Below are 24,160 nucleotides of genomic sequence, written 5' to 3'. Positions count from 1 at the left end.
TTACTCAGGACAGTACTAAATAACAAATAGTATAAATTTAGTATGACCTTTTGTTCAAATTATTCACATTTTCACAGATTCTGCAAGGGGGTTCCCAAACTTTTGCATGCCATTGCACGTGAATTGCAATTTCTTAAATACTACGTTTTCCTTTAATTGAAGTGTCCTATCACCAGTAGAATGACTTCATAAAGCTGTTCAATTGTCTGCTTAAACAAAACAAACCTAATGGCATCTTTAAATATCTAGTTTGGCTTGCAGATTGTTTTGAATTGTAAAAATGAAAGTACTGCATATTTAATTCACATTAGGATGTTAAGGAAGTGCTCGTGTTCTCTGTGTAATTCACATAATGAGCATGGCTGGTCGGCCTAAATGAAACTTCAACCAAGCCATTTGCTAAAAATGGTTTAGATGTTTTTGTCAAAGAGCTCTTACATTTCAAAAATATCCTGCCTAGGATCGAGGCTGTAATTTGTGATACCGGGTGTGTCTTTGTCTCACTTAGTGAGGTAGAAAGGAAAAACATAATCAGTTTGTCACATAACTCTGGAGATGAATGACTCAAAGATGGCTAACAGATTAACTCAGTAATATCTTCTTGATATTTCATACAGGATTTATTTGGAAAAATATTAAGGTGATTTTTTTTTTTCATGGGCAACGGTCATAAAAACAGTTCCTGTACATTTTGACAGCATGTTTAAATACATTTACATTAGAAAACAGTCACATCGACCCGAAGTGCCTTATTTACAATAGACAAATTTTCAAAATGAAAAAAGATTTTAAATTACATCAGACTTCACACACGCGAAAAAAGAAACCACAAACACGCCGGTCACAGATAACGCTTAAATAAAAGAAATACAAGCTTACAAAAAACAAATCAGTCACAAACATAATTGATGGCAGTGTTTTCCCTCTTCTGATCCATGTAATGATCAGAGACCTTCCAGATACACACTGCAGTCAGTGCAGATGCATACACAGTATCCGATTCAATTGTGTGTTAAATACATTAAAAATAAAACCCATCATAGTGCAATGAGGTAAAACCGTCCCTACAGGAAGTGCAGCGAGTCCGTCTGGCACGTTCCTGGGAAACAAACTTTGAGAGTCCGAGCCAGTATGGCCCAACGTCCTTTCCTGCAGTCACTGTGTGTACTTCAGTTGAGAACCAGCTCATTCTGAATATCACCTTCAACATAAGTTTCACAGCAGCAGTCACATGAAGGAAACCTTCCCTCTGGTTTCAGCAGCATTACTGGAGTAAAACCCCCTGTAGAACGAGACGAGCTACAGCTCCGTTGTGGTGTTACACCTAAATCAAGAACAGCATAAATTTAGCATTCAGAAATCTAGATTTGAAGACTAAAGGCCCGTTCACACCAAGCACGATAACTATAAAGATAACGATAAAGATAGAGTTCTAAAAATCGTTCTTAATATTAAAGAATAGCAGAGTCCACACTACAACTATAACGATAAAGGCATAGAGAAACGGTATCGTTGGAATCATTTTCAGAACGATTTTTTTCCAGCTGATGAACGATACAAACAATGACATCCAATCAGAATCCATCCTGCTGTAACGAGCTCGAGGATTTAAAGTGGCAGACGCACGTGCGCTCAGAATAAACAGACGATATCGTTCGCTGGTGTGGACACTAATATCGTTATCTTTATAGTTATCTTTATAGTTATCGTTCTTGGTGTGAACTGGGCTTAACTTCTCATGACTGCAAGCGTGGTTCTCAACTTACCTCGGTTGCAATAATACATTCATCCTTCTCCTCTGATAAAACAAAGACTGACTGGTACTTTGTGTCTTTGCACAAAGATTCTGTACGTTTCCTCTCTGAAGAGTCGCTGAAAATAAAAAGAAGCAACTTTAGTACTGGGTAACAACACCCAACGGCCATTTTTAGTTGCCGAAATCCATACGCAACAATATTTACCTTTTTAAATGATTTCTGTGCATCTCCTCAGAGTCGTAATCGAGAGACTCACGTTTTGTTGCTTCGCTCTTCTCCGAGTCCTCTTTTCCCACGTCCTCCTGCTTCAGCTCATGAACAAGATTGTAATCCACTAGCGAGTAACGAGATTTGAATCCGTTTTTTTCCCCGCCCGCGGAGTCGCTCTGAAGGTCCACTTTCTTGTTGATGTTCTTCAGTTGCGTGGATCCGATGACGCTTATGGAAAAGTCCTTGTCTCGGCTGCAGACATTGGTCAAGTTATTCATGGTCTCGATTTCACTAGGGCTATCGATCTGCTGGCTCCTCTGCTGTAGCTTAAGACGGATGTAGACGACCGAGACGGTGCCGCCGATCAGGACTAAAAGCACTAATATAATCCCAGCGCAAACCGCCGTCCAAGGAAACCCACCATCGTCCTCATCATAAGAGTATATTTTGTCGGCTCCCTCAACGGCTTGTCCTTGTTGGTTCTCTGGGAGCAAGAACTGACAGTTACGTCCTCCGTAACCCGGGATGCAAGCGCACACATAGCGGCTGTCCCTCTCGTGACAAGTGGCACCATTGTGGCATGGGTTGTGGACGCATTTGTTGATAGCAGAGGTGCAGTTCTTCCCTGTGTATCCAGGCGGGCAGGTGCAGGTGTAGTCGTTGAGTCCATCTTGGCACGTGCCGCCGTTCTGGCAGGGATAGTTGGCGCACTCGTTGATGTTGTCTTCACAGTGCGTTCCAGTGAAACCCTCAGGACACTGACAGAGATACGAGTCCACGAGATCTAGACACTGAGCCCCTGGAGGAGAAGAAGTAGGACAGAAGGCATGAGACAACGGATTCAGACAACCCACAGTGAGCATTTGAGGCGTTAGAATGGGATCGTTCAAAGTACCGTTTGAGCAAGGGTTGGAGCTGCAGTGATCAATCTTCTTTTCACAGTTGAAACCAGCGTAGCCCGCGGGACACTGACAGAAGTATCCTCCTTCAGGGTTGTCAGCACAGCGTCCACCGTTGAAACAAGGGCCGTCGGCGCAAGTCATGGCACTCAGCTCGCAGTTTTTTCCATAGAAACCAGGAGGACATGTGCAGCTGTAGGTGTTTTCGAGATCCTTTGAAATCCAAGGAAGGATTGAAGAGAAGTTATGACACTGAAAAAACTCAAGTCATACACAGAGAATGAAATACATCTGCTGCAACTCACAGTGCAACTGCCTCCGTTTCTGCACGGGCTGCCAGAGCATTCGTTGACCTCAATCTCACAGCTGTCCCCAGTGAAGCCAGGTCTGCATGAGCAGGTGTAGCTTCCCTGGCCCGTGTTGGTGCAAGTGGCCCCATTCTGGCAGGGTTTGTGATGTGTGCAGTAATTGAGATCTGCAACACATAATAAAACATGTAGGTTAGTCTCCTGCTGCATCTAGTGTCAATGGACAACTCCAACAACTTGATCAACTACTTAGTTCACGGTGTCAAAGGCTCACCTTGGTTACAGAAGAGGCCTCCCCAACCCTCTTGGCAGTTGCATTGCCATGGCTGTTGGCAGGTGCCATGCAAACACCCCGGATAGCGGATGCAGTCGTCACAATACTTCCCACTAAATCCCACTCTGCATCTAAAAGCATTGCAGAGGAACTGTTAGTATGTTGTTAGCTTCCGTTGCGATCAAAGAAAAAGGTATTAAACAGAGGAACTGAAAATCTTCATTACACTTACTTGCATTCACCAGGTTTGTCACAAAACCCATGGTCTTCATCACATCCGGGAAGACAGATTGCTATACAAAAAAGATGTATTTATTAATACCAGTTCTTTTCTGACACAATTATTATTCCAGTACAGTAACAGCCCGGTTTTACCAAGCTACTTTTTTAACAAAACAACAACAACAAAAATTCTCACTACCATTGGAAGGACACTCTAGTTAACACAGTTGCACTTATACAAAAGCTTCCCAAACAAAAGCCCCTTTCTCCCCTAACTGTGGGTCAGAAGTCCCCTTTTTCACTCTGTTCATCCAACCCCCTCCCCATAACGACCCAGAGCCGGCGCAGATAAGGGTTGGACAGCTGGTGTACATGGTGCCAGTGCAGGACAGCTGCTCTATTGTCTACCTTCACTCTGCAGCTGCCTCCTTCCAACAATACCTCACCGCTCTGAGCCAATCAGCGCCGAGCGCTCTGCCAAGTAACCAATCAGGCGTTACATTTAATCTATGGCACGCGTGCCATTATTTGGCCAACGTCCCTCATTTGAATCACACAAACGCCTGTTGCAACCATAGCGACGAAGTTTGTTGTTGTTGTTAAAAACCGAAAACATGCGCACTAACTCTTTTCAAATGCAGGCAAAATAATGCTATATATCCTTTACTACTTACATTCTGTGCAGTAGTGTCCTTTCCATCCGGAGTTGCAGATAATTTCTCCGCGCTCTCCGCAGGTGAAGTGGCCGAAAGTGTCGTCTCGGGGGCGGCAGAAGACCGAGCAGCCCTCGCCGTAGTAGTGCTCATCACAAACGAATCTGTAGGAGTACTTCAGCTCTGTCCTCCCAGCAACCTGGAGGTCCTGGGACCACTGCTCTCCCACGGTCAGGTGCCTCTGCGTGGTCATACGACTGATCAGACGCTCTTGGTTTTCTGTGGACGGTTTAATTTCAGCGTTATCTCGTTGACGCACACTAATGATGTCTTAAAACACTCTCTCTCATTCACTGCATTTTCTCCTTACCTGTCGACAAATCGTCGTTGGAATCGGTGTGCAACGCCTCGATAATCAGCGAAAAAGTTCCCTGAAATTTAAAAAAGCAGCGTTAATATGAATTTAATCGACAAGCGGAAGCGCATTCCTCCACACCTCCCCGCTGTTTTACATATAACGGGAGATGCGAAGGGCTTGAGGTGTGATCGCACTGGGGATTCAAGCCTCATTTCGCCCATTTCACACTTACTTATTGCAGTAAAATGAAAGGTTTCGGAATTTCACACTGAGCTGACAATTATATTCCAACCCAGGGAATGTGACTTTTCCCATCCCGCCAACACCACTAAATACCCACATCCTGAGTCCTTATGCGTCATTATTTTAGGTTTTTATATGTTAAACATGCTATAAACCACAGTTAAACGTACATATGTATCCAAATATAAAGTATAATGTATAAAAGTTCAACATTAATCTACTCACCGGCCATGTGAACCCAAATGGGAACTGGATGGGGTTGGTGAAGGAGCTGTCAGGGAAGCTCTCGGGAACTTGGAAGGAGTTTGATCCGAGCACTGGTGTAACTGCGCCACCGTAGGTGCATGGAGGATCTGGAGACACATTGGTTTGGTAGTGTTTCAGGCAAATCCTAAAAAAGGTTTTGCATTCACACTGCTGAGTATCTGACGCGGATCCTTTACAGCAGTTCGCGTTGCCTGACACCCCTTTCTTGTTAAGAAACTCCTGCAACTTTAACTCGAAAACCCCAGAAGAGAACCCCTGGAAAGAAATTGAAATTGGACTCGTTACTAAAAGTTGCCACCACAAGGCAGAAGACATCTCTTGTGAGATCATTGCTCAGATACATTAAAACAGACGCTGGCTTTAATTACCTGGCTTATCATGAGACAAAGCAAAGCAGCTATCATAAGTTGTCCCATGGTGGAGAGGATCTGAACTATGTTAAGCTCCACGGGCCAGGCACTTGTATGAAACCGTGTCTCAATAAATCATTGAGACCCGAAGTTCTCCACTCAGTGGGAGGCAGCTCTGGCTGATGCTCTGTGTTGACTTAATCTGCTCGTGCAAGCCCATCAAAGTCCCTCTTGGTTAAAAATAAATAAATAAATAAATCAAGCAATTAAATCCCAAATACGAATATAAATAGGAAACCCCAATGCACAAAAGGGGGACGAACAGGAAATTCCCTCAGAAGATGATTACTCCAAGTTGTCAAAAGTTTGCAGTCCACTTGCGGATTCTTTAGGAAGCCGGAAAAAAAAAATGCAGAAACCCCAGGCGCACGGTTATCGGTTATTTCCCGTTTATACAAATGGCTGGAAATGATCCAAACTTTCCTCCCGTGCTCTTGTTTCCATGTGAGAGACTGACTGGATTGTGCGTGTTTAATGTCCCAGTCCTCCTGCAGCCGGTTATATACAGGCAGCGCCTGCTAGGGTAATGAGATGCAAATGAGCTACTCCCCAATCTGGCTCTGGTTGTCACAAAGGAGAACTTTTCAATCTACACCACCCCCAACCCCCCAAGAAAGAAAAAAAATATCGGCAAATGGTCACTGAGCTGTAAAATGTGCAACTCTTTGCCACTGGGAGCGAGAGAGAGAGAGAGAGAGAGAGAGAGAGAGAGAGAGAGACTAATTTGCATAGAGGAAAATAAGCAACCTTGAGAATCCTGTACATCCCACTCTGACATTAAACCACAAATTGCATCACACATTGCAGGAATGTCGCATTCCTAATAACAGGACAAAAGTGCAGTATTTTTTCCCCTGGGCTTTTCATTGCATCATGACTTCATAAGGAAAACTGGATGTGTCTTTTGTCGTGTAGTCATTAAAACGTTTTAGGGTGCTAACCTTTTTTTCTGTTTTTGGATTAATTTATTTTAAAAAGGCATTGTATAATGTTTACACAAACAAATTTGAAATTGTAAAATGTATATAACTGTAAAATATGCTAATAATAAATATAGGAGGCCGCATGAAATGTTGCAAACATGAAGTAAATAACAAGAAGCAAAACAGAATAACAAACAATCATTATTTTCATTCACTATTTTAGATAACTGCCTCGTGATTATGCGTGTGTATAAATATTTCTTAATTTAATAAATAAGGTCTACCACGAAAACATATTTCACAGTAAAATTATATTCATTTTTTTTACATAAATAAATATCAGTAATAAAATATTTACAATTTTGAGAAGGTAACTTGCAGTTAACCGGGTTTTCCGTAACATTTAACTTTCACTAGCGATTTTCAAATTTAGCAGTAATTGGGTGCCTCACATAATTAGGTCTTGTAAAGCAAGAATGAACCTTCTCAGTGTTTTAAAACACTTCGTTTCAGTGGTTTGAGTTTTGGTGACTCTGTAAATTCTTTAAACTGGATTGTAACCGCGGTAGTGGTGTGTGTCGTTCGCGTGGCTGTCATTAAGGCACTTTGTTATTGTGTGAGGGAAGAATGAGCGCTCTCTCTCTCTCTCTCTCTCTCTCTCTCTCTCTCTCTCTCTCTCTCTCTCTCTCTCTCTCTCTCTCTCTCTCTCTCTCTCTCTCTCTCTGTGCTCAGCTGTATGGTAATTCCCACAGCACCTGCTCCCCTCACAATGTTGCGGGGAGAAAGAGCTCCCCTCTCTACACGTCATCCCTGACAAAAGTACCTAGCAGCTTCTGTTGTTTTGGTGTTTTATCAATTATTTTGCGTTTAATTTGACGAGGAAGTTCCCGATGCGTTCTTTTATTCTTTCATATTGTTAAATGAATCCAGATCTCGATTTTTTACGCTCTGTCTCGCGAGCGTTTGTTTGTGTGGATGCGCGAGGGTGGTCTTCATTAGCGCGTTAATTAAAACCGCTCCAGAGGAATGCAACAATGGTGCATCAGTGACGCAGTTACGCGCACTAGTGCGCGTGATCGGTTTTGGGACTTGATGAAAATTGCTCATAAAGTAATTCATTCCTAGTTTAGGTATACAGAAATGCCTTTTTAATTATCGAATGCGTTTCCTGAAGAAATCATTTACTTGCAGTGCGACAGGTGTCATAGCAACACACTCCTCAGTTAGTTACTGAACCACTGGCCATAAATAAGAGCGGAACCGTGTCACACAGCTATCATCACACTTTCACCCACAATTCTTTGACCTGACGTTGCCCACATTTCCCGATTACCCCAGCAAAGCGTCGCTGAAAAGCCCTCAGATTTATGCCCACTTCGCTTATTCTTTTCAAGCATAATTTATGCCACGCAATTCTGTCCTGGTTAAATCAAGCAGAAAGCTCCTTTCTCGCATTCCTCCTCTTTTCTGAAGGTGGACTATGGGGAGACTGTTTAACTTAAGTGTTTCTATAGGGGGCTGTTGTACTTTAACTCCTGCCCACCAGTAGCCGCGAGGAACAAAGCCTGGACTCGAGGTCTGACTCTTCATCTTTCTTTGCGCTTTAATTTTCATTGATTCTGAATACAAGGGGAGCCCTCGGGGACTCTCTCTGAAGACGCGGACAGCCCCCAAGCCAACCATCTGCTCTCGACCAAATGGCGTTTTTTCACATCACAACTGCATGTCTCTACTGCCTCCCCGGGCAGCGCGCAGCCGCGCACGCGCAGACTTCTCCACACGAGACTGGGAGCACGAGCGCGCACATGAATGCCGCTGCTGGGCCATATGGTTAGGGAAGCTGCAGTAAGTGACCGTGGGAACACGAGCAGTGACGTCTTGTGGGATGGTGTCTGCGAATCGATCGGTCAAATTAAGTAAAGCGCGAATGATGCTCAATGAGATTTTTTCACCCCTCATATATACACAACAGGAGACGCGGAGGTGATGAAAGTGTAATGGCATCATGCATGTGAATACTTATGTTGTGTTCAGGAAAAGGACACACCATAGTAAGAGTAGGTTCCCCATCATGACGCAGCAAGGACTTGCACTGATTAAAATAACAATGGATGTGTCGCGTGGCTCGGGTGGCGCATTCATTATCAGGAAAAAAAGCAGCAACAAGCAAGAAGAAACATTACAACGTACAGCGAAAAAGATGCATCCAGTCTAGGAAATTACTTAAGTTTAATTTGTTGTTGTTTGCCGCTGACTGTATTGGTGTACGTGAGCTATTGTCCTGAATATGATTAACAGTCTTGATAGAGTTTTGAGTGTGTTGCTCGTGCGTGCGTGCGTTTGTGTGCGCGAGGCTAAGAAAGAGAGAGAGAGCAGGAGGGGTGAGTGAACCCTTCAACAGGCTTGAGGACTGTCGCGTGCCATCGTCCTTTAGGGACCATCTGCCCCTTTCCCTGGAGTGGTTTTGTTTATGTCACAAACTTTGGTTAAAAGAGAAAGAAAAATCAATAATTGGCCCAAAACTTGTGCTGCTCATGTAGGCTACATTGAAATCCCGCGTTGGCCAAATGTGACAACACATCTGTTATTTATATTATGCAGGTATGATTCATAGCATAAACAACTGAAATGTGGAGAGGGGAAAGCTAAACTTAAATGTAAAGTTTTTATCACAGCTAATTTGAATAAAATTAATTAATTAATTAAAATACCAATAAAAATAATCCCATATCAGATTAGGGGTTGACCTACTGTACTCAAGTATAAGTGTCCTTATTCTTATATGACCGTTTTTGCTAAAAAGAACATTATTTTGTTTATTTGGTGTAATGAAATATTTGATTTTCAATATTTGATATATGAAATTTATAATGAATTTATGCGTTTTAAGGTTTAAAAAAAAAAAAAAAATTCTGCATACTGTACTTTATTGTTTCTACTCTATGCCCTGCCTTTCTGAAACCCATAATTTTTTTTTTACAAAGCTCATTGGTGCTCTGATTGGCCAGCTATCCAGTGTGTTGTGATTGTCTGAATACATCAAGCATGTGATTGAAATGTTATGCCCCTTATGCATGTCCTGGTCAGAACACCTGTGCGACAAGACAAAAACAATAAAACCCATTACAAACGAGCCATTTGTTGCAACTAGTGGCGACATAATTACTGATTATTATGACTTATACTGTCTTTTTTACGCGTTGCGCTGCATCTCGCTGCATATACATAAAACCATGTCTGTGTTTGTGATTGGAAAAAATGACAAACAACAAGCGCTACTCTACACTGCTCAAAACTCATGTTTGAATCATCAGTGCAAATCCTTTACACATATAAACGTACTTACAGGCTGTGAGTCAGAAGCGGCAGCACTGTAGTCTTCTCTCCAGGATCAGGAAACAGTCCTCCGTAAAATGCACTGCACATATATGAATATTTGGGCTGAACTGTTCTGGAACAGTGTTGTAAATACAACTTAACCACTGATTTCTAGTTGTGTCTTCTTTTGAAAGGGCAAACAAAGTATTTTCACTTTCACAATGAAACACACAGTGTCTGCACGACATGGCGCCGAAAACAACAATACTACATCGAGAATCAAATGTATGCCTTCATTCTTAGCGTGAACATTTGGGTGGAGTTATGCAAATCATCCCACATAGTGACATAGACATGTGGGGGCGTGTTTAAACGAGGTGTTTCAGGAGGTCGTGGACGAGTCTTAACTTTGATAAAGAATATCTCTTTGGGTTTGAGACTTTAGTCTTTGCAACTTTAGGGATTGTATCGATTCATGAACAGCTTGTAACATTCCAAAGAGAAAGGAAAACTTGAAATCGCATCATATGACCACTTTAAGTGATAAAGGACTCTAGTGTTCCATATCTTTACTGATAGCGTCACTGCAACAGTGAAGTTCCAGGCATTCACACACACAAGTGTTTTTAGAATGTTTATTCATATTACTTTAATTATTCTAATGAGTGAGAAAAAAAGACATGTAAAAATGCATCATATGAAATCGTTTGGGCTACAAAAGTTTGAGGACACATTGAAAATATGAGATCTAAAATTTACCCTATGGAATGTTTATGGTATATTGACATTTAGAAGTTTGGTTGATAATGTAATTTGTCTTTTAAAAATAGTAATAAAATGAGAGAAAATGCAAAAAGGAAACATTTCCTCTCAGACTTTTGGACCCCACTGTATTTAACAAAAGCATCAGACCCACAAGAAGTAACATGGCTTTGTTTGTACTCTTGCTAAGTGTTTCTTTGTTTCAGGCAGCGATGGAAAAGCACACAAGGGCAGGGGGTTTCTTGATCTATAACGTGTTATATGATGGAGTCGTGGAGTGCAGTAACATGTATGATGCATTTCTGTTATGTTATATCTTGTTTGCAACTGATGCAACTTATTTACATTACGATCTAATGTGGATTTCTCCATTATAAATAAAGTAGTCTACAAAAAAGCATTACAAATATTTCCCAGCAGTGTTTGCTGTTGTTAAATAAACTCATCTGTTGAAATAAAGATGGGATGAAATTTAAATGTTACATATAAGTTATTCATGGGAATTAAATCCTGCTTTGGCATCTAACTGAAATATAATATTTTTAATACTACAATTACTTAAACTGAAAAAAAGGCAATTTTTAATAACAAGATTTAATTTAAATATGATTTGTATTTTTCCTTAACTTAGGCATTTTGTTGATGTACAGAAATGTAGGCTGTCCTCTTACTGTGCCGTTAACAGAAAATAAATCTCCTTTGCTCTGTGGTATTCTGGGAATTGTTTTGTTTCTGTCCAATATTTGTGGTGTGGGCAAATATGTGGTGAACATGCCGTTGAAAAGAAGGGCCAGACTGAAGGGGACAAAACATATCAGATTTCAAACACTCGAGACTACACTGTAATTTTGGAAAGGCTGTGTCAGGCAAATTATTTCTTAACATACAAGCCTATTGCACAAATGCCCTGTCTGTGCCGCTTTTAAGGGATTTTTTGCGTTGTTACTCTCAGTTTATACTGACTGCTCTCTCTGTTTTATAGATTGTTCTGGTCACACTGTGTCAGTCAAAGAATGGTTCGTCTTTGCAGGACATCCTCTGAAGGACTCACTCCAAAAGCTCTCAACCATCGACGTATATCATTAGTTATGTTCTACATATTTGCTCGTCATAACCTTTACCCTGATTTGCAGTCTGCATGTGTTTACTGTAGCTGCCTAATGTCAAAGCCAGTCAGAGTTGACCGATTCCAGAGAAAATCATGTCCTGTAGTATTTGAAGGGCACCAACTATGGTTTTGTAGCTTTATTAAATAATTATAGGTGGAAGATATCAGTCATAGTTAATATTTTAAGCTGTTTAAGAATCACATATTGTTTTGATTCGTCATGCATCTCCTTACAACAAGACATTCGTTTCTGCATTGATTTATTGTTAACTGCATTAATTTATTGTTATCAACTTGAAAGTCTAGTCCTCAGTCATTTACCGTATAATGCCTCTAAATGTGAAAAATGTATTTCAGCCTTAAATAATCCTCTGATAATCTTAAGAAATCTATGTTCTGTTTTCAAGTGTACGGATTCTCTTTGCTCTTTTGAATTTCCGCAGTGATCACGTTACACAGATGGGATAAAAAGAAAAATGCCATTTGTTTTGATCTGCATTTTGCTGCATTGCTAATTTCATCACTGCATTACAAAGCTTTCAACATGATTTTGAAATTTATTTCTGAGCTGGGTCAAAAGACAGAGAAGTGGCAACGCTATCTCACAACCAATTCGTATGTATTTTACGAGGTGGCTTATTCATACGAATTTGTACGACCTCACTCGTACGATTTTATACGACCCCAGTGACGGTTAGGTTTAGGGGCGTTGTTAGGTGTAGGTCATTCGTACAAAATCATACGAATTGTGCAACTCGTAAAATACGTACGATTTGGCAACAATCCTATGAATTTGTACGAGTGTGGTCGTACGAATTCGTACGAATAAGCCACCTTGTGAAAAATGTACGAATTGCCATGAGATCGGGTTGGAAGTGGTCTGATGGCTCTGTAATTTAGGATGGACCCAGAGGTGAAAGCAGTCCAAACATCAGGTGTTTTCTGACCTGTATGAGTTTACTGAAGCCCTTTGACAGTGCTTTGATTGCTGTGATTTGTCTCGTAGCCCACGTCACCGTTCAGGTGTGTTTAAACTTTTCATCATCGATGCCACGGACCACTGAGGTTTTCGCTGGAATATAAACAAATGGCTTTGTTCAGGTCCTTTCACACCACGTATGCTCCGTTAGCCTTTATTTATTAATGATGTGGCCTGTTTGCATTTCAAAAGAGTTTCAGCAGTGTCTCTTCAACGCTGTTTATTGTGTGTAGTCCTTATCAGGCAGCTCAGATACCCTTGCATTGTGTACAGGTGACACTTGATGCTTGTTGTATATACTCGAGTGTGATTTTCACAGGTTGCTTGTAGAATAAAAACACTGTTTGTTCCCTGGATCTAGGCAAGGCACTTTCCCTGGAAGACGTAGATGCATATCTAAGCTGTTTGTGTCAGATTCAGACTGTCTGAAAGAATTGCTTTTACACTCATATGCTCACACATTTTAACTGAGTCTTTTAGAAAACAGTAGTGGTCATGTGTGTTATTTTTTTTTACATTACATCCATTTATGCAGTTGGTTATATTACTAGGTGCAAACTTGAGTTTGACTCCTCCCACTAAACCTGACTTCTGTTGTGACGGAATGTAACTTCATTCATCACTTACCATTGTATAAATGTATATGTATACAATTTCAATAAAACAATTTGAGTCAGTGTCAGCATCAGCAGAATACAGTTAAGTGTTTATGGAACTTTTAAGTTGCTTCTCGAAAATTAGCGAGAGGTTCAGGTATGGTTGGGATTGGGGAAAACCATTCCACCAGTTTGAGGAACAGTGAATGTGGTAGTTCACCTGAAAATGAAAATAAATTAATTATTAAATCAACATTATATGGCATTGCATATCTTCTTTTAAGTTCTATAGAAGAACAAGTCATAGAGGTTTGGAACGATATGAACAAAATGAAATATGAAATATGAAAACTTTCATTTTTGGATGAACCATCCCTTCAGTTTCAGAACATTAAGCCTTGTTTTAAAGTGAAAAATCTGTCATCAGTTACTCATCTTCGTGTTGTTCCAAACCTGTATGACTTTCTGTTCCTACATTAAAAGTCCATGCAACCAAAACTTAGAAGACCCAAAAGGCATAAAGGCATGCACAGGCTTCTGTGTTGATGTGCTCTATGTATGTACAGTATGTTTGTATATTAATAAAAGATCAAAATTAAGAATAACAAAAAATAAATAGTATGTTCATCATATAAAATGATCATATTTCTTCGAAAGGTCATTATGACCCTTGTGGATCTTCTAAGATTTGATGGAATAGGCTTTCAGTCTACGAACAAAAACTCAGGTTTTATAAAAAATATCTTGTATATTGAAGATTAACCAAAGTCTCATGGGTTTGGAACAACTTGATGGTGAGTATATGATGACACAACATTTACATTTTTGAGTGAACTATCTAAAATAGCTATAGATGATAAACACTGTAAGCCATGTCAAATCATGCATGGAAATGCAACAGATCGAGTCCTTTTACTTGAGAGATGCATCATATTCTTAAGCTATTTGGAAAAAAAAATTGGGGAAAGAGACTGGAGGGATGATTTCTGGTTGCTTTGCGACATTCCTCTCTAACACGACTCTAATTGTGGTCTGAACCTGAGAGCGATGCTCTGTTGACAGGCTCCGAGTCGTCCCCGCCGGCGACCACAGGGCTATTTCAGCTCCCACCCTAATTTAAGCTTACTATGTGTGCTATTTCAGACACGGCTGCCAAGGGCGGCCTGTGGTTTCTCAGCGCTTGGATTGAGAGCCCTCCCCACCGCGCAGATAATGGATGATAGAGGGACAAATTAGAGCCTCTTGGGAGACATCCAGCAAGCCACCTCCTAATTTACAGATCCTCCTGTGTCTACAGCCGCCCTTTTCGCGTCTGGTGTGAATCCCTCCAGTCTGTTGTATTCAAATGCTGATGCATATCTCATCCTTGACTTGAGAAACGCCAGGCTGTTGACAATACAAATGAACTATTAAGTTGTATTTGTATTTTTACAGATACATGTTTATTTACTTTTGCTAATGTGGTTCAAGCAAATCATTTCAATCACCCAGACTGACTCTGTATCTTTTAGGCTTTGTGATGAATGTTTATTGTACGCTTTGGCCACAGTATTTATTTATATATGATCCCAAGTGTTTATGTTGTGGCTCAAGTGAAGTGATATGCCTGGGGTTGTGTTGCCCACAGTGTGTTGGGCGATGAATGATAGCGTTGAGGGATTGTGTGTGTAGAGGGCACACACATCAACCAGTTTCGGGTTACTTGCTGACCCAGAGGTGTGTGTGTGTGTGTGTGTGTGCTGAAGGCGCGGCGGCGACAGCCTGCCGCTGTCCAGATGAAAGTGTGTATAGCTCTCCTGCCTCCCATGTGCCATGGGGTGATGGGAGCACCTGTTACACACGCCATTGTTGTCTCCCATTGGGAGTTACACTGTCACATCTGCCTGAAATGTGAAAAGGGATGGGGGGGGGGTGTATTAGGAGGCTGTAAGAGGCAGACAGATGGCAGGAGAGTCTCCAGGGGCTGCTTGATTACCCCCCTCTAATCTGTGTCCCCCCCCGTGTTGCTTTGTCATAGTAAGGGAATGTAAATGCAAGCTAAGGATGCCACTACACAGCATCTGTAAAGGATGTTATTGCATTTTATTATTCCAGTTTAAACATTCAAACATTCTTGTAGTCATTTTGAGAAACAATCCAACTCATATATATTTAAATACAGTTTTTGTTTGAAAGAAATCATACTTTTATTCACCAAGAATGTATTCAGTTGATCAAAATACAAGAGGATTACAAGAGGATTTACCAGAGGATTTTCTTTTAATCAAAGAATCTTGGCAAAAAGATGTATCGTGGATTCCATAAAAATATTAAGCAGCACAACTATTTTCAACATTAATAATAAGAAGAAATGTTTCTTGAGTAGCAAAACAATAATGCCTGAAGACTGGTGCAACGATGCTGAAAATTCAGCTTTGCATTCCAGAAAAAATTACATTTGAACATATGTTAAAACGGACAACTGTTATTTAAAATGTTGATAATATTTCACAATGTTACTGTTTTTACTGTATTTTTGATTAGATAAACGCAGCCTTGATGAGACTTCGTTTCTGTGTATGTATGAATTTGAGACTGGTTTGTGAGAACCAGTTCTATTCAGAGCTAGATCCTTTTTATTTTTCAGAAACACTTAAGACAAATCGTTTTCATGTGATTCAGTTCTATTACTGGTTCCTTACCATAAACACTTTTGAGTCATTTCTATTTATTGAGTTTTGAGCAGTTCTGGACAAGTCTAACGAGTCCATCATACACTGAATCAGAGCAAGAATCATTCAATTCCATACAATTACAAACCATTGTCCTGTAGATTCAGCAACAGTGCGTGGATCACTAGTACAAGCGCTTCAATACAGTTATCCGTTTGGATGAATACAGCCATTCAGGAACCATTAGCAGATCCAAATCATTCAATTCCAGTTTTGAAAAACAGGATCTGTTCTTGATTCCCAACCCTTCAACTGCTGGTTTCACACACAGCCCACAATGTTTATTTAGTAAATAAAAAATTGAAAGTTCATTGAAATACCACACAAGACTCAGACAAGCCTTGTCTTGTCATGCGTGAATGTTTACAGTAGTAACATTGAGCAGATGTGCATTAAGGTATGGCACAGGTGCAGAGCCTGAACACAAGGCTGTAGTTTGCCATTAACGTGTCCTCAGGGGGTCCAGCGGTCCTTCAGGCATCTGGCTGGAGCAGCTCTCATTGTTCACTGTTGAAATGCTTGCAGAGCAGCTGCTGTTCTGGTTTGTTGTCCCACTCTATACCTTACAGCAGCAGGGTGGCATCAGAATTGTCCCGAGGCCTATTGACTTCCACACTGAGCAATTAGTGGCTTTAAAGGTGCTAAGACATTTACGTGTCTTTTTAAGTGGTATAATCAAATCCGGTCTACTTCATCCCGCTCTCTTAACCTTATGCATAAAAGTGAATGTTATGAAATGCTCTCGTTTCTCTGAAGTGGCATGGTTTTGAGGAGGAAGTAGGGCCTGTGTAAACAGCATAATATTTCAAGTGGCCAGGCTCTCAATCTGTGCGTCTGGAAGGGTCGCTGCTGTCAGTTCGGCTTTATCTCCAGTCTCCCTTTTGTTTGCTTTAGTCTAAGCTGTGTTTGAGAGCAGAGCAGGTGGCAGGCCAGTTTTACGTTTTGATGTCACGGAAGCTAATCGGTCTGTCTCTTATCTCCTGTCGGTGGGGGCGAGGGACCAGGTGACCAGCGGACAGTTTGGTTGTGTGTGTGTGGGGGGGGGGGGTGGCTGGGGCTTTTGTAAACATCCCCTTGTTCACACAGCCACTTCAGGTGAGCTCTACAGGGTCACACCCTGCCTTCCTGCAACCTGAGTTGAAAAACACAATAGGATTTAATGGTGTGGTGAATTAAAAGCCAAACTAATTAAAAAAACTGTGGTTTTAAGGAACAGTTTTCTCACAAATAAACATTCTGTAATCATTAACTTGTGTAATTTCCAACCTGTATGACTTACTTTCGTCGCTAAAACACAAAAGGAGAAGTTTAGGAGAATGTCCCAGCTGCTCTTTTCCATATGAAAGCTGGAATGTCAGGTAAACACTGCCAAAAAAGCATAATGGATCCATTAATTTGATCCATTAAAATCAATGGAAAAATTTAGATTTAATTAATTGAGATTTTGTATTTCGTACGTTGAAAACATTCTCTTTCGTCCATTTGCTTCAATTGCGGTAAGCCCTGTGGTTGGTATTAGAAATGTGCCTACCAATATCGATTGGTCAAACTTGTGAACATGAAATAAAGTTTGTACTGAATACCTGCATTTAGTTTTCATTCTCACTCAAAGATATCATATTACTCTGGAAGATACCTGAAAAATTGGGTTTTAGATAAAAATAAAGTTCCCTTGTTGATAATGTAGTGAGGCATTAAGCACATCTCACACCGAAGTGACTTTCAAACCAAACAGATTTCTGTTGTCCATCACAATGAATTTGCGTAATTAATGTGAACATGACAAAATATGTGCTGGTAACTTTAGCAATTAAAATAATAAACACGCCCTTACTCGAAACTCCTAATCGTGCTGGTTTCTTACACAAAGATATCACATGACTTCGAAAGACATGGAATATAGGTTTTAAAAAAAAGAAACATTTTGTAGGGAAAAAAGTAGTGCTGTCAAACGATTAATCGCGATTAATCGCATCCAAAATAAAAGTTTTTTTTTTACATAATATATGTTTGTGTACTGTGTATGTTTATTATGTATATATAAAAGCACACACATACAGCATATATTTTGAAAATATTTAAATGTATTTACATGTATATATGCATATTAATATAATTTATATTATATATAAATATATTTAAAATATAAACTACATCTTTTTCTTAAATATATACATGCACGTGTTTGTATTTTTATATACATAATAAATATACATGGTACACAAATATATTTTGTGAACAAAAACTTTAAATTTGAATGCGATTAATCGCGATTCATCATTTGACAGCATTACAAAAAAGGTCTATTTTATCAAAAAAGGTCTATGTTTATTGTCAATAGTGTAGCAAAAGTGTCACACAGAAGTCACTTTCAAACTAAGAAACTTTCTGCTGGTCAATGCAGATCGTAACCCACTTGAACACAATCGAAATCTGCTTGGGGAACATTTTCACCCATACATGAAACTCCATACCATTTGGAATTTTGGAATGACTGGATTTATCTTTTTTTTTTTGGAGTAATCTGAATACACCTTTACAAACTATTGTGTTTTGGGTTTTTTTTTTCTCTTAAATCATCCTATAATCCCTCCCCCATGTAGAGCCCTGTTGTGGACCCTAGGGCCGGCCAGCTAGGCTCTCTCTTTATGCGGGGTCTGACCGACCCCATCGCAGCCAGTGGTGCTTGTGGTTTCCCTTATTCCCTTATAGTGGGTGAGCTCATGCCGAGGAGGACCTTTGACGGCCTGCTCTTCCATTCAAAGCAATCCCACTCAGACTGTCCAAAAGAGGAACTTCTTGAAGGAAATTTAAGCACAGGAAAATGCTAACAGATTAACATCTGTCTTGGATGATCTGATCACAAACGACTGGACTTTTCGAAGCCACACATAACTGGCCACACAGAGCCCTTGTTTTAGCAAAATGGTTGATTGACAGGGGAGTGGGCGGTCTTTTATTGTGGTCTGGGATGCTTTAGAATGGATTGGAAAATGGAAATGCAAATGCAGTGCTGGTTTGATTAAGTTAAGCTAATTTGACCACTTCTTAATTGGATCATTGGAGACTTAAAGGGATAGTTCACCCAAAAATCGAAATTATGTCATTTATGACTCACCCTCATGTCGTTCCAAACCCGTGAGACCTCTGTTTATCTTCAGAACACAGTTTAAGATATTTTAGATTTAGTCCGAGAGCTCTCAGTCCCTCCATTGAAGCTGTGTGTACGGTCTACTGTCCATGTCCAGAAAGGTAAGAAAAACATAATCAAAGTAGTCCAGGTGACATCAGAGGGTCAGTTAGAATATTTTGAAGCATCGAAAATACATTTTTGTCCAACAATGGCAAAAACTACGTCTTTATTCAGCATTGTCTTCTCTTCCATGTCTGTTGTGAGAGAGTTCAAAACAAAGCAGTTTGTGGAATCCAGTTCATGAATGAATAATTCGATGTAACCGGATCTTCTTGAACCAGTTCACCAAATCGAATTGAATAGTTTGAAACGCTTCACATCTCCAATACGCATTAATCCACAAATGACTTTAAGCTGATAACTTTTTTTTTTTAGAGCCAATGGATCAAAACATATAAATAATTTTTTGACCCACACATATAAACATGAGATTGTAATTATAAATAAAGTCAGAAACTAACTTTGCTTAGTCACCTTCCGTCTTCATGGAGGTCTCTGGACCTTATGACCTCTTTATATTTATTATGGACTTCAAAATGTACTTCAAACCATTGAAATGCATTCAAAACATCTGCTTTCAAATGTCTTTTATCTCTCCTTTTTTAAATAAATACCATTAGATATGACATTGATACATTTTTAAGATTGTCCCTTTTGTATGGATTTGGCTAATTATAGATACGCATACTGGATTGAGATGTTGAATACTTCTTTGTATATGCATTATGCAAGTTATATCTACTTCGTCTGTTGTCTTTTAGCCCTCTTGGATGTCTTTGTTCCTGTCCGTCAGAGAGCTGTCCCCGGTGTCCCCGTCCACAGAGATGGTGCGGATCACTCTGAATTTCCTTATCCATTTCGTATCCATCACTTTCCTCCAGTGTTAATAGTTGTGACTCAAATGGTGAGATGTCCAGGTTACTTGCAGATAAACAATCGCCAGCAATCTTCATAACACCCTCCACTGTTTGGTCTGTAACAGTGGAAACTATTTGTTCGGCAAACTATTTTAGATCGAGGGGATGCTTTGACATAAGAATAATTCTGTGTTGCTTTTCATAGGTTTCAATCTATATTAAGTTACATAACAAGACAACAAAATTATAATGTGGAAGCTGTTACAAACTCCTTGAGCCCCTTTTGCTTTTTACCACCATCCAGAGTTTTGTGGTTCTGTCCTAAGATTAAAAGAGACCTTATGGTAAAATTGTCTCCATCTGGTTTCCCCCTTGATGTCGAACTGCTCATGTTGTGTCTTAGAGACAAATAGGCTGCTTTTTGTCATCAGATATTATGGCAGAGTGGCCCAGTGCCTGTGTTTTGAATCTCAAGATGTATCCTGTTAGATTGATGTTGTTTTTGGTCGTCTGTAGTTCCAGCTAGTTTATTTTGTCATATGCTGTTCTTAGAGCATCTGTTGTGAACAACATGTTTTCAAACTTCAAAAGAATTTGAAGAATCGGCTGTGGGATTCTGTCAGAAATGCCTGTTATCCCTTTCAAAACATGCTATGGGATTTTTGGAAGCTAAATTTGAGCCATTTTAGTATTTTATAACCAAAAAATCATTACATTATAAATATTTCTTTCTGCTTATTGATAGTTAATAAGGTAGTTTGGTAAACTTGGGATGTGGTCTACGATTAAGAGAATATAAATATGGTCATGCAGATTAATATGTGCTTTAAAATTAATAATAAACCTATGCATGCTAATAAGCAACTAGTTAATAGTGAGAATTGGTCCTTAAAATTAGGTGTTACAATATTTTACATATAAATTGAAAGAAATGGCACAATAATAACTAGCTAGTTTGAAATCAAATGTTTGGTTACTTATAAGTAAATTTGTTTATGAAATTAAAGAAAAATGTTTTTGCATTTCATTATGGAATGTTATTTTGAAAATCATTTGGTGAAAGGGTTGACTACAAAATATTGGACACAGATCAATATTTTAGGTCATTCGAATAGTTCATTATTTAATTGCTAAATATAGTCTAAAAGTTCACAAAATCTGAGGGACCATTTTCGAAGTGGATTCAAACAATTTATGCGTGTTATCTATCTAGCTAACTATCGAGTATTTCTTGCAACAAAAAGCATGATATTTATGTCTCTAGAGCTTAAAAAAGTACTGGAAGTCTAAAGAGTGAAAATTTAAAACAGAAACAAGAACCTCTCATCGCTCAATGCTCCTGAAGACCGAAACGAGATTGTTTCTGACAGTTTGTCATTCCTTTCTCATTTTTTTAATACTTCCTAAACTTTGCCTCTTTTCCCTGAAATTAATTTACCCCAATATTTTTCTGTCACTAAGAGGATTGTTTTGAATCTCAGATGTCCTAAAGTGTCAATTGCAATATGCTGTCAGAGCTAGACGTATAAAAGTCTGGTTGTAATTTATATATGCGTTTGAGGCAGTAATCATTGCCTCAGTCTTTTGGGGACATGGTGGTGAAGTTCAGGCTTCAGAATTGTACGTTTTATGTTTCCACTGATGCTCCACTGCAAATGCTAATTGTGAGAGGGTCAAACCTCCAATTAAAACTGCATTTAAATGCTTCTTTTCTTGCCATAGCGAGACTCATGGAGGCTGATAATCTGCTTCGAGAAAGACGACCCCAGCTCCATCACAGCAGACAGCAGCCCAGAACTTCATCACACTACCAGCAGTGTATACCATAGTACCGCCCATCCGTCCATCCATCCATCTATCAATCTATCTATCCCTCAATCCATCCATCCATCCATCTGTCCGTCCATCCATCCATCTATCCATCCCTCAATCCATCCATCCATCCATCTATCCATTCCTCCATCCACCCATCCATCCATCCATCCACCCACCCACCAATCCATCCATCCATCCATCCATCCACCCATCTGTTCATCAGCCCATCCTTCAATCCATCCATCCATCTGTCCGCCCATCCATCCATCCACCCATCCGTCCATCCATGGCGTGGAGAGGCTCTGTTAGTTCAGCAGAGACGTGGGGATGCTCTGGTGATCCCATGGTGTTTATACTGGATTCCAGAAGATCAATGCTGACTTTACTCTGCTCATGAAGATTATTGGTGACTTGATTTTGCACATGAAGATCAATGGTGAATTGCTTTTGTTCATTAAGATGAATGGTGACTTGCCTTTGCCCATGAAGATAGTCGGTGACTTGACCTTGCTCATGAAGAATACTGGTGACTGGACTTTGCTCGTGAATTTCATTGGTGACTTGCCCTTGTCCATGAAATTCACCGGGGACTTGACTTGACTCCGGAGTGTCAACAGTGACTAGCCCTGACTCTGGAAGGTCAACGATGACTAGTTCTGACTCTGGAAGGTCAACGGTGACTAGCCCTGACTCTGGAGAGTCACTGAGCACCTGACTCAACTCTGGAGGGTCAACGGGAACCTGACTCGACTCTGGAGGGTCAACTGTGGCTGTAATTCTGTGCAGAGGCGCTGGACAAGCAGCCATCTTGTGCCATGACTCTGGACCGGCGGCCATCTTGGGCCGTGGCGCTGGACCGGTGGCCATCTTGGGCATTGCGCTGGGCTAGCGACCATCTTGTGCTGTGGCACTGGGCTGGCCGCCATCCTGGGCAGTGGTGCTGGGCTTGCGGCCATCTTGGGCAGTGGCACTGGGCTAACGACCACGTTGTGCAGTGGCGCTGGGCTGGCGGCCATCCCACCGGAAGAGACAGGAGTGGCTGGGGCATCCCATGGAAGCCAATGCTGCAAGTAGCACATGAATTCCCAGAACCCAAATGTGTCCAAATGAACCATTTCCTTTTGAGGAACCGGGTCATCCAGCCCGCTTTTAAAATAGTCCCTTAGGGCCACATAATTATATCCCATGCCCTCGGCCAGGGACCAGAACACCTGTGCCATGGCACCCACCTCATTGCCCTCTTGGCGGAGGGTGGTTAATTTTAAATATTTAGTCATACTGGCTGGGGAACAGGAAACATCAAACGACATACCGCTAGATCTTTAGGGATGGAGTCCTTCTGTGACAATCGGGGACCCAGTGAAACGCAGGAGACGATAGATCCAATCGCAGTATGGGTTTTATTGGGTAATCCAAAGAGAAATCAAACAAGCAGGGGTCAAACCATAAATCCATCCAACACAGAAACCAACAGGAAAGGAACAGAAACGGGAACAGGAACTCGGAAGACGAGGAAACTGGGTAATGGAAGGAAAGGACTCCATACAGAGGAGGCTAATGACAATTAAGTGAAGGCACCTGGTGCAATTAGTAGGAGTGCAATTACTGTGATGAAGGGACAAGGCTAGTGGGAATTGTAGTGCCTACGGTGAGGTGCCTAAAGGGAAGTGAGCACACTAGTGGACACCCAGGGAAACAGAGAATAGACAGCATGACAGTTGCAAATTGTAATCTATGAGATTGTGTTTACTGTTTTCTGGTCAAATAAGTAATATATCTTATAACTGTCTTATTATTGGTCATCCAATATTTAAAAAAATTTAACACACTCTGTTAGTTTATATAATTTTGAAGTTTAATCTGGTCTCATTGAGATGTATCATCAGCAAAACACTATCCATCCACCCATCTATCTATCTGTCAATCAATCTGTTCAGTCTTTTAGTCTTTTGTCAAGCCTATACGTCAAAGTTGTCCACAACACTGTACTTTTGTAGTTTACAGCATGCCTTATTTGTAGAATCAACCTTTTACTTCTAATCTGCTTTGACAACTGAAATGACTTTTATTTAGTTATAAATGGCCCCAGTCTTAATACTAAACAACACTGCCTGATGTGAAATGAATATAGGCTCCTGTGGAAACATTTATCACCCACAGAAAAAAGCAGTAATGAACTGCTTTCCCAGATGTGAATGTTTATGTCCATGTTCAATTAGATTCTGCCCTTTTGATTTGACTGCGGATGTTTGTGACATGATTCTGAGGAATCCGTTAAAATCACAACAAATTGTTCA

General features: G+C 40.4%; 1 protein-coding gene across 2 annotated transcripts; it reads right to left on the bottom strand.

Moving 5' to 3' along the window:
- Positions 1-594: 594 nt before the first annotated feature.
- On the bottom strand, positions 595-6,090 carry LOC113113065 (delta-like protein D). 2 transcript variants are annotated; one of them, XM_026279220.1, is made up of 11 exons: positions 5,560-6,090; positions 5,150-5,446; positions 4,694-4,754; positions 4,345-4,602; positions 3,681-3,741; positions 3,449-3,579; positions 3,172-3,341; positions 2,863-3,079; positions 1,962-2,766; positions 1,767-1,872; positions 595-1,324 (listed from the first exon to the last, which is right to left on the bottom strand). In XM_026279220.1, exons 1-11 carry the CDS (start codon positions 5,605-5,607, stop codon positions 1,319-1,321), a joined length of 2,160 nt encoding a protein of 719 aa, XP_026135005.1. In that variant the 5' UTR covers positions 5,608-6,090; the 3' UTR covers positions 595-1,318. The 2 variants fall into 2 exon arrangements, with proteins under 2 accessions (XP_026135005.1, XP_026135004.1); XM_026279219.1 differs by lacking the exon at positions 595-1,324 and having other exon boundaries at positions 1,758-1,872.
- Positions 6,091-24,160: the final 18,070 nt, after the last annotated feature.

This window comes from Carassius auratus, chromosome 13, assembly GCF_003368295.1.
Source record: "Carassius auratus strain Wakin chromosome 13, ASM336829v1, whole genome shotgun sequence".
NCBI classification, from domain to species: domain Eukaryota; kingdom Metazoa; phylum Chordata; class Actinopteri; order Cypriniformes; family Cyprinidae; genus Carassius; species Carassius auratus.
This window is presented reverse-complemented; position numbering and strand designations above follow the sequence as displayed.

Bases quoted from the DNA above. Each gene is read 5' to 3' on its own strand.
- LOC113113065 (XM_026279219.1), bottom strand. From the start codon at position 5,607: ATGGGACAACTTATGATAGCTGCTTTGCTTTGTCTCATGATAAGCCAG. The intron at 4,755-5,149 runs GTGAGTAGATTA...TTTAAATTTCAG, and splicing joins CATTTGGGTTCACATGGCCG to GGAACTTTTTCGCTGATTAT. The intron at 4,603-4,693 runs GTAAGGAGAAAA...AACCGTCCACAG, and splicing joins CAACGACGATTTGTCGACAG to AAAACCAAGAGCGTCTGATC.